This window comes from Seriola lalandi, unplaced genomic scaffold (genome assembly GCF_002814215.2).
Source record: "Seriola lalandi dorsalis isolate HSWRI2012SDOR001 ecotype SW California unplaced genomic scaffold, Sedor1 jcf7180002054378, whole genome shotgun sequence".
Taxonomy (NCBI): domain Eukaryota; kingdom Metazoa; phylum Chordata; class Actinopteri; order Carangiformes; family Carangidae; genus Seriola; species Seriola lalandi.
Window position 1 is genome coordinate 389,539 of NW_019524931.1, and position 13,764 is coordinate 403,302.

Consider the following 13,764-nt stretch of genomic DNA (forward strand, 5'->3'; position numbering starts at 1 on the left):
GACCATAGCGAATTCTCCCATCCTCCAGTCCAAGGGGAGAGGAGCAGACCACTGCAGAATATGATGAATTTTAATGTCATCCAACAGAACCAGTTTGGCAAGGAACACTTCAAACATGTTTGGCATGCAGCAGTACATTAACTTTTTATAAGAAACAAACAGAGGCATCTGTTATCGAAAAAAAAACAAAAAAAAAACACAAATAATAAATCTATCCAAACTGCATTTAACACTCACCACGATATCCTGGTCCCCCACCCTGTAAATACATTAGAAAATAAATTTACTTTATTTTGCAATTTTATAAATTTTATAAGCATCATAACTGGTAGAACCTTTGTGAATTTATTTTAAGTTCAGAATTTTTAAATAAGCTCATTTACACCAGTGTCAAGAAAACAAAGATTTTGGAGGAGCTGTTGTTTCACTTAAACGTTTCCTTACTGCTGTGGTAACTGCAGGATGAGTGACTGCAGCCATGGATGGAGTCCTGAGAGGAGCAGGGGTGGGTGTGTGTGGTCTGTAAATTGTCACATAATTGACAACACTGAAGACGAGTAAATACAACACCTGGAGTCCTATTTGACAAATTTACAACACAAAGTATAAAAGAAGAACTGGATAAACACATGGAAAGTGGTCTAAATACAGTTACTACTACTACTAACGTTATGACTCCTGGAAACAATAAAAATTTCCCTCCACCTGTCTGACTGGGTAGTGATGTTGTGCGGGTGGCAGCCAATTTCATCCTCTCCTTTGGGACAGTGAGGGATACCATCACAGCGTTGCCCTGCCTTTATGCAGCCCCCTGGTGGGGGACAGGAGAACTGACCAGCAGGACAGCTGCGTGGACTGGTGGCAGTAGTGGAGGGCTGTGTACCTGCATGTGGGGAGTAGTTCACTAAATAAAAATTGATTTCTACATTCATTTTTTTGGTTTGTGTGACAACGTTCATGTGTGGAAGATGTGAGTAGAGCGCATGTAAATGCAGGTAGCTAAGTTAAGAATGGGTGTATGAAGAATAACTGAATTAAACATGAGTTAGGTTGGGAAGCTCACCACAGTACATCTCATCTGAACCATCCCCACAGTCATTGACACCATCACAGACAACTCCCAGTGGACCTGCTGGGACACAGCGACCATTTTTGCACTGGAACTCCTTCACTCTGCAGCCGCCCACTGGGGAGACTGGCGAAGGAGGGGTGGAGGTGGTTAACCAGTGATAACCTGAAGGAGAGGAGACTTTAGATGCGCATTTGTGCACAAAATCACCATCAAGCTAGCATGAAAACTATCTACCAACCATCGCCACAGCCCATTATCTCAAGTCGAAGGTAGATGCCGTTCTGAAAGTCATGTGGCAGCAGGCGGACAAACTGAGCTGACACCATCCTGTCCAGTCTGCTATCGGCAACCCCTCGATCGTCATGGTTACCAAGAAAAACCTGGAAGGACAAAAGTAACAAATAAACTTTAAGATCTGAAAAAACAATGCTAAGTGGCCTTTAAGTATCTAGTGAAAAGTTGTTTGGACTTGGTTTGATGACTGACCTTGGCTCTGGGCCGGGCATCAGCAACAAGCTCTTTGTAAGTGTACCACTGTCTGCCGTCCTGGCTAAACTGGATGTAAAAGCTGGACACGAATGTGCCAAACACACCACCACCCTGGGTTAACACACCTGCAGAAAGGTAAAGAGATGCATTTTATTGATTTCACTGATATACACAACATAACTTCACATAGAAATTAGTTTATACACAGCACACTAAACCAGCGTTTCAGTCTATTATTATTTTAGGTTTTAGCATGAAAGCTCACCAGTGATGTTGTATGGTTTCAGCAGGTCTATCTGTAGATAGGGGCTTTGTGTGTTGCTAGTGTGTCCCTCAGGGCTCCGCTGTGGCAGGTCCTTATATTCCTCCGGTTCTGGACTCCAGCCCTGCAGATAAATGTTTTGCAGAATACACCCAATGCTGCTCAATATTACACTGATAAGCTACAGTCATGGAAGCGGAACTGTGAGGCTGTACTTGGACGCAGCAATGCTTTGCTTCAACATGCCAACATACTTGCAGGGAAAACGTTAATATGCAGATATTTAGCAAGTAATGTTAACCGTTCACCATCTTTGTTCAGCATGTTCGCATGCAAACATTTTTCCTAATAAACTCTAAACACAAAGTACCGCTGAGACTGATGGGAATGTTTCTAGTTTTGCAGGTCTTTGGCCATAAACTAAACCTGATGATGGTGCCAGAGGAAGAGAAAGGTTCTCCCTGGTTACACATGTATTTCACAACAATCCATCTCACAGATGTCTAGTCGACCTGCTGGTGACACTGCTGGAAAGTCAGAGGGTTGCCAACATTATTCAGAATTACTGCCAGGAGACCTTGAATGTCCATCGCTCTTGTTACAGCCTCGTAAACAGCTGGCCAACTACCAAGTGTCAAGAGCATGTATTCTCAGTTTAAAAAGAATTTATTCAAATCTTTTTTATTCCTCATTTCATCAAATTGTCAACCGTTTTGTTTTAATCCTAACCCACTTTAAATAACTGTTTCGTTGCAGGTGGGGATTTAACAACTTGGATGAACATGTGCCAGTGCAAAATCTGGTTGTATATTATAAACCTATCACTGGGCCTGGTATACCTGGAGGTCTGTGTGGGGGTCCCATCCATGGAGTCGAGCTGCCTCAGGGGGGTGACCTGTCTGCTGTGATGAGGCACTGAAACTTGAAACTGGCAAAGACTGGACACCCAGGGGAGACCAACACTCATCTGAACAGAGCAGAGGAGGGGAGATTCCATGGAAATTTCAATCAGTGAAAATAGATCAAATGCTCTTTCACTACCCGAAAAACTGCAGGACCAACTGGTCACATGAAAAAGACACAAACCTCCGGGAGGAAGTGGATATGTTGGAACCAGGGGTGAAGTATCCTCTGTTGGCTTGGAGGTCACAGTTTCAGGGCTAATTGTCATGAGAATTGTGTCATTTCCATCTATATGCAGAGATGTTGTAGAACAGAAAGATGAATGTCAGAGAAGTACTAGTAGTAGTACTGCAATTTTGCTGGGGAGGGATTAAATGAGCAGGATGTTTATATAGTTTTTATTTTACTTGTGCTCTCTTCAACTCATTTACATCCTCAAACATATACATGAACTGAAAAAGTGAATTTTTCAAGAAGACATTTAATCAGTGTAGATAGCAGAACAAGAGTCGTTGTTCTACCTTGGCAGTAACAACACCTGTCTCCCTCTCCAGGCACCAGACTTTGGCCCTGTACAAACAAAGGAAATTTAAACATTAAACTCAGTCACTCAGGGGGAGTGTGCAGTGGGCTGTTTACAAGAGATAACAGTGAAACACAGATGCATTTAAGCCCAGATAATCACATACTCAAACGCAAAAAGAAAAATGTGCAAAGGTTTCACTGTGCATCACATTTCCACACACTAGGCCACACACAGACACACACTCTTACCTGTGGGCATCCAGTGACAGTGTATGGACAATAGGGGGAACACTGCACTGTTAGGTTGGACAGACAGTGGCATAACTGGCAGTGGTCTGATCTCCATCTGTCTCCCACAGCATGGGACTGACCCTGGTACTCACACTCATCACAGGGGTCAGTCTGACACCTATACACACACAGACATGTTTGCAGGAGGTGAGAGAACATGTGTGTGTCTGCTCATAGGTGTTTAGTGTTAGGCACTAAGACAAATAGCTATCAGGGACCTCACAGAGGTTGTTGTTGAAATGTAGATGATCACCAAGGACACAGTTTGTTATCTTCAGTAACTTTTAAAAAATACAGTTCAAAAATAATATTGGTTTGACAATGTGGTGAGTGATTATCATGTGTACCGAATTGATAAGATTTCATGTAGAGAGCATGAAAGTTCAGTAGATGCTGATTTAAACTGTTCATTGATTTTCATATGGTATGTACCAGAGGAATTTTGCATTTGGGTGGTGATAGATAAAAGGTCAACGGGTCATCAAAACCAGTAGGGTTCACTGTCAATGGACCACAAATATCAACACCAAACTTTAATGTAATTTTAAAAATAAAAGTTACATTCACAATTCCCTTCTAAAAAATGTCATGATGGTGACACTAACAGACAGGTTTGATGGGTCCTCAAAAGTATTAGCATTCAAACAAAGCAGATTTGAAATGTTCCGGTTATTATAAAGAAAACTTTGCCAAGTGTTGGAGAAGTGTGAATTTTGTCCTGACAGAGGCACAATCAGGAGGTCGATGGGGTCATTTTTTAGGAATCACCCTATAGGGACTCTAGGGCTGAGATATAATAGTGTACAGAAGAGTAGTGGAAGGAGTCAGTAGTTAACAGTCCCATCAAGAGAGGACTACTTACCGTCGAGCTTTCCTGTAAATTCCTCTGCATATTCTCCCGTCTCCGTGCTTGGTAGGGTTGTTTGGGCTGCGGAAAGACCACTGAACACTGTGGACACCGCAGGGCCCCAGACACTCTCCCCACTCAGACCATGATGACCAGCCACAGTGTACTACAGTAAGACATAACCGACTGCTCAGACTTCATGGGAGGTGGTGAACGATAACCAGTATGTACTGTGTGTAAAAATCAACTATGGGTTTGACATTGATCTCACTGCAGTTTGTGTATTTGAGAGACTCACCTGAGCAGTCTGGGTTGGGCTGACATCTCTGAGGTCTTCCTCTCTCACAAACACAAATTTCACAGTCCACTTTTATTTGCTGGCCCGGCCAGTAGCGCACACCTGCCACCTCACATGCACACTCCTCTGGTAACACACACTGTTGTGTATGGCTCATCACCTGGCCCTCTGGACACCAGCAACCTGCAGGTAGAAACATGTAAATGAGAAAAGAGGATGTGAGAAAAAAGTGAGGCTGGGGGGGGGGCACCTTCCACTTGTGGCTGAGAACTAGGCCTACTTTCAGTCCTGACGAATGAACCGTATCTCGTCAGTAACATGAATTAACTTTTTTTCCCCATATCAGAACAACTAATGGCGTCTGCACTCAAATCAGGTCGCCGCCTCCTTCCACAGGGAGAAATTCAGCACGTTCATATTCTTCTTCTTTGGCAATTTCGGATGGCTCTGCCTGATGCATGGATTACGATACAGTGCCACTACATTGCCGTAGTGGTGTACAGCCGCAATTGCAGTTACAAAGTCAAATCCACCGAGTACCAAGAAAACAAGTACTGGAACTTTGTCGGGAGGCAGAGGCGGCACAAAATTTGACGGAGGCAGCCGCCTCCCAATTCTCTATGCAGGAAAAACCCTGGAATCTCAATACTAAGTGTGGCAATTTCAAAGCAGCAATTTATTGTACGGTATTTCAGATTCCTCCTGACTGACCTGAGAAGCATTGTGCTGTGGGATCACAGGTTGTCCCACTGCTGATGTGGGCACAGGAAACTGGACAGGGAGCACAGCTGTGTCTCACCAGCCCAGCGGGACAGCTGGTGTTGGCACATCCATCGCCAGGACAAGGCTCTGGAGTGGAAACGGGAAAAAAGTTCTTTCTTTTCATCTTATTATCTTGCTCATAAAATTTTGTTGCTGTCTTTTTTTAGTATTTGTGAGAAACATGTTTTTTTTTCTTTTTACCGTTATCAAGTCAAAATTGTTTGATGAGGCTGGATTTCATTCAGTTTTTGCATTTTCATCTACCACTATCTATTTTTTGATGCAACAATATTGAGCAAAATTAAAAGATTACAACAGTTTCTATTAACAGTTCTATTTCATAATGATTTCTTTATTCATTAAACCCTAAACATACATTTTCTCTCTTACCACCAGTGGTATCAAGTCAAGCAGATAGATTTTGTTTTATTTGTGTTATTCATTTGTTTTTCTGCCCCACCCAAATACAATGGAGGTGAAAGGATAATTTTTATGGTGCTCACAGAAATTGCAATTTAGAAAATTCCAAAACAACGTATCTTTCCAGAAACAGAGTCTCTGTTACTCGGTTAGTGTTGTCTCTTTTGGGATTTTGGGTGAACCATTCATTTAGAGTGAACACTCTTCCTCAGTGATTGCACAAGACTGATGCAGCATTTCTTTCTATATTTCCAACCAGTGATTTTAAGCCAATAACATGTTCAGTATCACTTATTTCAGTTCCACCTTAGTTTACAGACGGCTCTTACTGATTTCCATGGCTACATTGGACGATCCAGGGAGCTGAGAGCAATCTCGGCCTCCGTAGCGAGGAGGGATGCAGCCTCTGTGTCGTACCTGCACTCCACCACAACCACTGGAACAGTTTGACCAGCTCACCCAGGGCAGCCACTGACCATCCACTGGAGGGGGGACAACATCACATCACAGTTTAGTAACAAATACATGGTTGATTTTCAACTATGCATTGAGACTTTGAGACTGTTCATTTGAAAACATATTTATTTTTTGTCCACCTCCTTACCTGGGCAGGTGGTGTTGAAGCACTGCTGCCTCTGGACTTCCTGTCCCCGACAACGGCGCAGTGGGTCCCCTGGAGGGCAAGTTCTCTGCCGGCTCATGGAGCCTGTCCCACAGGAAGTGCTGCAGGGGCTCCAGGGACCCCAGGGGCTCCAAGTTCTACAACCCTGCTCATCTGTGGGACCTCCAAGTGGTGCTAGTGACGAGTCTGGGCAGTCTGCCAGATCATTACAAACCTGGTAAGAGGATGGGGTTAGTGAGCAGGATTGGCTAAATATAACTGAGAGGGATTAAGGGATACAAGTACTTCTTTCTGCATTCTATAATTTGTGATGTGAGAATATATTGTCTGTATTGAATATCTATGTCAACAATTCTATCCCTTTTTGGACATGGAAAGTCTGTGAAAAAATCTGTTCGCTAGCTTGCCATTTGTGGAAACTATGTATGAATAATTTGTCACACAAGAAATCCAGCACCTACCATGTTGAAGGGGATACAGAATCCATCCATACAGGTGTATTCAGGGCAGGGGACAGTGGTGTTCCTACTGCCAGGTGGTGGCGGTGAGACGGTTTTATCTGAACACAACAAGATGTGAAAAACATTATCAAACATACCATAAATTACAGTACAGACTTTCTTTCACTCATCCATTCCCTCCTGCCTTTCTCATCCATCTCTCTCTATCCTTCCTTCCTTCCTCTACTTATCTCATGAGAACTCACCACACACCAACTCATCATCGCCCCGTGGACAGTCTGGGATGCCGTTACACACTTGTGTCATGTTCACACAGGTGCGGTTGTCACAGGAGAAGCTGCCCGGGCAGGGGGGTATCTTGGTGGAGCCTAGAGGGCCGACAGAACTATTGTCAATGTCCAGTAGCACGTTTTTAGACAAAGGCTGCTTCTGTGACCAGATGATATAAGCTCTGGAATTCACTTGATGATCAAAATATGTAGGTTTGTCATTTTAAGCTTTTACATTTGTATTTAACCCACCACAGTTGTCTATGCTCTCATCTGAGGCATCCCTGCAATGTGGAGTCCCGTCACAGAGATGGTGGTAGTCAACACACTGGTCCCCACTGAGGCACTGAACCTGGCCAGGGCCACAGGGGGTGGTACACTGCTGCTCATCACTCGCATCCATACAGTCTGTCTCCCCATCACACCGCCAGGCCTGAGGCACACACTGTCCACCAGTGGCACAGCTGAACTCATAGGACCTACAAGCTGGAAGAAACAGAGGGCGGTAAGAAAACAGTGAACAATGTAAAAGTTCTCCCCCTGAATCTGTAAAACACGACTTTTACCTGAAGTGGGCACAGTCGGGGTGACATGTGGGGGTGACGGTGTTATGATAACAGTGTAGCAAATGGTTCTGTTCTCATCCTCTCCACCTGGACAGTCAGATGTCCCATCACACAGCTTAGTGGTGGAAACACATGTGCCATCTCTGCAGGCGAACTGGTCAGGAGCACAAGTCACTGCCAAACAAAAGAGGACGACACAAGTTTAAAATTCCTTCCCAAAATTTGGCTCCAGGTAAGTTTTAAGAGTTACAATTTGTACCTTTACTTGGACAGACAGCTTCATCTGTTCCAGAGGGGCAGTCTCTGTGTCCGTCACATACTCTGTCTGCAGGGACACACATGTCCCCTGGGCACTGAAACTCCCCTGGTGCACATACACATCTGAAACCAGCCAAAATATTAGATAATGATGACCACAACATAGGGTCTATGATATAAATGGTATTCAGGCCACATCAAGTAGACTTTCAGATGAAAAAAGTGTCAATATCAGTGATTTTTTGTTGCATAAATGCATTAAAGGCTGCAAAACAAACTACAAAGCATATTTATACATTCTGGTCCATCCAACCACTGAGTAACCCAAATGCAAAATTTCAGCAGAACTGAACACACCCCCTCTCATCACTAAGGTCCCCACAGTCATCATGTCCGTCACAGCGATGGAGGTAGAGAATGCAACGTCCTCCAGCACACAGGAACTCCCCTTTGTCACAGACCACGCCACAGTCTGGGGCAAACACAGAAAACAACACCCAACAATATAATACACGTATTATAACAAACACAGCCATCTTGCATTATAGAGAATGATATAATATCATCTCATTAGAATTTCTGATATAGCATGTTTATGATAGCGTGTCAACAGAGTATCTTGCTCAGTTAAGTTTGTTGGTGGAGTATACTACTGCATAGAGGTGTAAGTGACGGATCACCTAGCTCATCGGACCCATCAGCAAAACCACAGTCCAGTCGTCCATCACATACACGATTGGCTGGCAGACACTTTCCGCTGGCACACTGAAACTCCCCCGGTGGGCACAGGGGTACAGGGGTGGCAGGTCCACAGAACTCCTCATCTGATTGGTCAGCACAGTCTGGGTGGCCATCACAACGCAGAGCCAGTTTCAAACATGGTCCACTGCAAGAGTGGGATTCATTTTATTCATTCCATAAATTATATTTACAGCAGTGAAGAATGACAATAAAACCTGACTAAAAGTCTACAGTCCTGTTACCGACCATGTCAGGCTGTACTGTTCGTTACTCACCAGCAAACAAAATAGTCAGATGATGGTTATCAACATGCTGATGTTTAAAATGAAACATGTAGCATATAAATAGTCTAGAGTGCAGCCAGTATGTACCATTTAGATTAGGATATTAGCGTGCTAGTATGCCAACATGCAGATGCTCACATATAAAACATTATGTTGGAGTTACTGAGGCATTTGAAGACATGTCAACATTATGTTTAAGACCACATACATACTGCAGTTTCAACATGCTAACTACAGATTACACAGGTTAGGAGACATTTAGCATTCTAGCATGTTTACATACATGCCCATTGGGCTTTTAGCCTCTCCCTGCACTGTATGCTATTTGTTTTCTTTGTCATTTTTTATGTATTTTCAATTGTGCAAAATAAATAAATATATGAAAACACACAGCATCTAGCACATACATACATAGTAACATTTAGCATGCAACATGGACTGACAGACCAACCAACCAACACTGCCATCTTTAGAGCTATTCCATGATATAAGCATGGTTAAAATGAAGCATATCTTGTTCAAAAACTCTTGTATTCACTCTCTTTTGTGCTTGTTAATAAACTAAAGTGAGTTTGGGTTCACCTTGGTGTGCTGGTGCAGCGGAACTGGTCTGGAGAGCAGGTGGATGGACAGAGCTCATCTGAACCATCACCACAGTCATCCTCATTGTCACACACCCACTGAGAGGGGATGCAACGGCCCCGAGCACAGGTAAACTCTGTTTCTAGACAGGGGGGGGAGGGAGGAGGGCAGGCCACACCCTCACACTGCCACACACCATCCTGACAGGAACTGCACATAAAAAAGAAAAACCGAGAAAAGAAATTAAACTTTCTTGATTGTTTGAAAAATGAAAGAGTCATGTACTTTCATAAGCATTTAGACTGACTGACCAGTTTTGGCAGTTTTGAGTGATGGTGGTTCGAGGTGGAAACATAGAGCCCTCCCACTCACATGGACACTCAGTTGGAGCAATGCAGCTGTCTCCTATAGAACAGACAACATGCTGACAAATCTGCTATTCTAACAGCTGTGCAAGTTGTAAGCTAAAATAATATTTGTCCTGAGGGCAGCAAAAGAGGGAACACTGTGTTGTTTAAATCAGAAAGCTTTCTTCTTGAGCCAATTTGTGCACAAATTTGACATTTGGTCTTGGATAAGGTATTAAGTGTCCAGAGTGGAATGGGTTCATGAAAAGCATCAGGTATTATCGTATCAGGTCCAATCTCACCAGTAGTTTTTGGTTAATCTTCTGGACCAAAGTGTTGCAGAGACGTGTTTGTTTGTTGAGGCTGGAAAAGCATCGGATTAGTGTGGTAAACCTGTCTTACCATGTTGGACAGTGCCAGCAGGGCAGAAGCAGCCCTCCACACAGGAAAGGACACCACACTGGGAGTGTGGGCTCTGCTGAACACTGGGACAAGAGAGAGAGCAAGCTGGACCACAGGGATCATACACAAGTCCATTCTCACACTGCAGAGCTGATGGGAACATAAAATGGATCAAAGACACAAAAGACAGCAAACAAGGTTACAGAAAGATGATTACACAAAACTTCATGTGCTTGTGTTTAAAATTCAGTGTGTGCACAACATACGACAGAGCTCCTGGGACCTCCAGCGGATGTAGATCCCTCGGCGGTTACACTCCTCAGCATAGGCAGCAATGGCTGTGCAGAGACATTCACAGTCCCCACCTGAGTCACAGCTGAAACGCACACACACACATACACCAGTAAAATACTATCAACAGTACACATCCACAGTATTGCAGTGCGAAAAAAAGTTTCAAGAAAAAAACATCAGTGAAAGGAAACCTGTACAATTTGTTACCACTAGTAAGGCTGTTTTTGTTTCTGTACCAGCATGCATACTGCTATGTTGTTGTGTTTGTTGTAGTTAAATGTGAAGACAGAAACTGTCTGGAAATCAGGAAGAAGATGGTGGAAGCAAAAGCAGAACAAACTCAGCTGTAAAAAAATCAGTTACAGGTTAGTAAGTTCCTGTAGTTGAATTGCTATATAAACAGTAGATTACACCTTTTTAAAAGATAATTTCGAGACACTCTGTGTAGATAAGTGGTGTCACTCACCCACAAGCATCAAAGACACACCAGTCATAATACTGCTGGAAGGGCACCTCAGGGTGGCACAGAGAGAAAAGCTCCTGGGTCAGGACTGCACACCTTTTCCTTGCCCATGTCACTCTGTGCAAGTTCAGCTGAAGAAAACAAAGAGAGAGAGGTTAGTTTGCTTTTGCTGTGTGTACGAGAGACAGAGCAAAGGACAGGATCTCATCAAAACTAGATTTGCAACAGTGTCAATGTCAGTAAGTAGGTCCAACTCTACTGTTCCTGCAAATGTCCGTGTGTGTGTGAATGCGCATGGTGTCTGTATTGAACTTACCGCACAGGGATCTCGGAGGTCCTGATCTGCCACGTCAGGGCAGGAGGGGCTGACCTTCCAGGAGTTTCCAAACAGCTCAGCTGTAGACTCCACGATGCCCTGCCGTGTTGTGAAGTCGTTCTCTGTATCCCCGTCAAAGTTACCGCACAGGCCCCCAACCTGACCCCGCAGATGGGCAGCCAGACGCACATACACACGCATACCTGGAAATAATGTGGAATGACAACATGACCACTGGTTTGTTATTTAACTTGTATCTAAAGCCAAAGATGTAAGCAGTGCACTGTAAATATCTATAATAATTATGGATAAAGTTCAGTGTGAAAATGTAAAAAAAAAATATATATATTTTTGGCAATAATAAAAATAAAAGCTGATGTAGTTTTGTCCTACCCCCATCCCACAGCAGAGTGACCCCGAGTCGGGAGGAGAGGGACACAAACATCCCAGCCCTTTCCAAAGTCAGACCACTGCCACTGTAGGACTTTGGCAGCGTAACTGGCATCCCGTTTACTGTCACAGCCTTACCTAAATGACAGACACAAGACAGCTTATCTCAAGCAACTATTTCCTAAAGGAAAGTCTGTGATGCTCATAAGCCGTCAACTTGACATCATCTGGCCTCTGCTTCCCCCATAACACCTACCTCTCAGCAGGTGTATGATGGTGTTTCCCAGGCTGAGGGTGACCGACTTTGTGCAGGTGACCCCGGTGCTCCCGCAAGGCACATTCTCCGCTGTGACACTGAACAAACCACTGGTCTCCCTTGCTAACACGTACTGGCAGTCACCCAGGAAAGAGTAACAGCGGCCATCAAATGTTACATAGTGTGGATCCCCAGTTGCAACGCACACACCAGCACAAGCAGACTGGCTGCAGTGCCAGCGGCGCTCCTTACACACACTGCAGGAAAGAATTAAGTGTAGGTGAGATAAAGAAATGCTGAAGTGATTTGATGTGCAATGAGACAACTGCATACATTACCATGTGTTGCAGTCTTTAGTGATGGTGTCATTGCTGTAGTAAAGTCGACCATTATGGTGACATGGACACTCATCTGGGAGAACACAGCGATCACCCTGGAGTAAACCAGAAGACAGTAGTCAAAACTTTACTTAATTCATCAGATATAATTAACCCTTTTTGATGTCTTATCTGACGACGACCTAGAGCTAAATAAAATGACTATCAGACAGAATTCCAACTGCATGAAGGTCACAATGATTTCATGTGTAAGCTTGAAGGCAGGCAAAAGGCAAACTCCATTCCAATAGAAATGGGTTTCTTCGGTTATAATCATACTCCTGATATATAACAATACATTTAATATTTAATGAAACTTTTTACAATAAACTAAGCTGAGCTGGCTTTTTAAAAACTCTAGATTTCTAATCAGTTTTCTTATCATTTTGCATGACGCACCAAAGAAATATCTATCACCTCACTACTTCACTACTGAACACCTCCATCTTTGTTGGCTTCAGCCTCTCCCTTACTTCTGCCAAATAAGGCACTGTACGCTGACAGACTTTAATTTCAATTAATTTATTATATATATTATATATTATATAAGTAATCAAGAGCTAAGTGAGGTGATATATTGGGAGTTTCTTTGAATAACAATATTAGGGGGCAGTTGCTTGCATTCTTAGCACTGTACAGAAACACCAGCAAAACCTGCAGACTACTCAAGGCTGAATTTCAGCTGTACAATCCACTCATATTAAATCCTTTTAGTAAAACCACAATCACACCTCAGCAGGTGCGTGATGCGAGAAACAAACTCTTCCTGGCTTCTCTCAGAGCTGGTATTGTGTCGAAGTCAATATGTGTTACCTCTTACCTTAACCTGAGTTTAACCTTTTCTCTAACCCCAACCAGTTCTCTCTGCTAAGCCTGACCATAACCCAACTGAAGCTATAGCCACAACCACAGAGGGGGGCACTACAGGAAACACTAACGGGAGGGAAAAGGGGGAACACGCTTCGACACAAGAGTGGCCCTCATATTTCTTGCTAGCTGGGATGATAAAGGTACTATTGAGACTAAAAGTACTACAGCTTGAGCTAGCTAGTTAAGTACAAGGATAGCTCTCAGTAATGCTAAACCTCTAACACAGGATAGCAGGAAGAAACTGTGTCAATAGTGTCAGTCGTTGTGACAAACCCACCGAATATCCCATTATCACCAACTCAGTAGATCATCTCTAACATTAGCTTTTGCCTCCGTCTGGCTCCCTTAGGTTTATTGAATTGGTTTTCTACACACAAATTTACTGTTCTGGTTCAGT

At 43.5% G+C, this 13,764-nt stretch overlaps 1 protein-coding gene across 1 annotated transcript in view; it reads right to left on the reverse strand.

Moving 5' to 3' along the window:
• Window positions 1-13,764, reverse strand: part of sspo (SCO-spondin) — a 71,318-nt gene that overhangs the window by 46,101 nt on the left and 11,453 nt on the right. Inside the window, 27 exon segments of the mRNA XM_087174742.1 lie at window positions 1,064-1,186; window positions 1,311-1,452; window positions 1,559-1,686; window positions 1,827-1,940; window positions 2,689-2,790; window positions 2,910-3,014; window positions 3,248-3,296; window positions 3,501-3,660; window positions 4,405-4,555; window positions 4,688-4,870; window positions 5,399-5,536; window positions 6,199-6,351; window positions 6,474-6,686; window positions 6,949-7,050; window positions 7,528-7,707; window positions 7,788-7,961; window positions 8,047-8,168; window positions 8,403-8,517; window positions 9,690-9,862; window positions 9,964-10,057; window positions 10,402-10,551; window positions 10,668-10,777; window positions 11,162-11,289; window positions 11,475-11,677; window positions 11,868-12,002; window positions 12,121-12,377; window positions 12,459-12,553. Coding sequence (XP_087030868.1) covers window positions 1,064-1,186; window positions 1,311-1,452; window positions 1,559-1,686; window positions 1,827-1,940; window positions 2,689-2,790; window positions 2,910-3,014; window positions 3,248-3,296; window positions 3,501-3,660; window positions 4,405-4,555; window positions 4,688-4,870; window positions 5,399-5,536; window positions 6,199-6,351; window positions 6,474-6,686; window positions 6,949-7,050; window positions 7,528-7,707; window positions 7,788-7,961; window positions 8,047-8,168; window positions 8,403-8,517; window positions 9,690-9,862; window positions 9,964-10,057; window positions 10,402-10,551; window positions 10,668-10,777; window positions 11,162-11,289; window positions 11,475-11,677; window positions 11,868-12,002; window positions 12,121-12,377; window positions 12,459-12,553 — 3,799 coding nt within the window.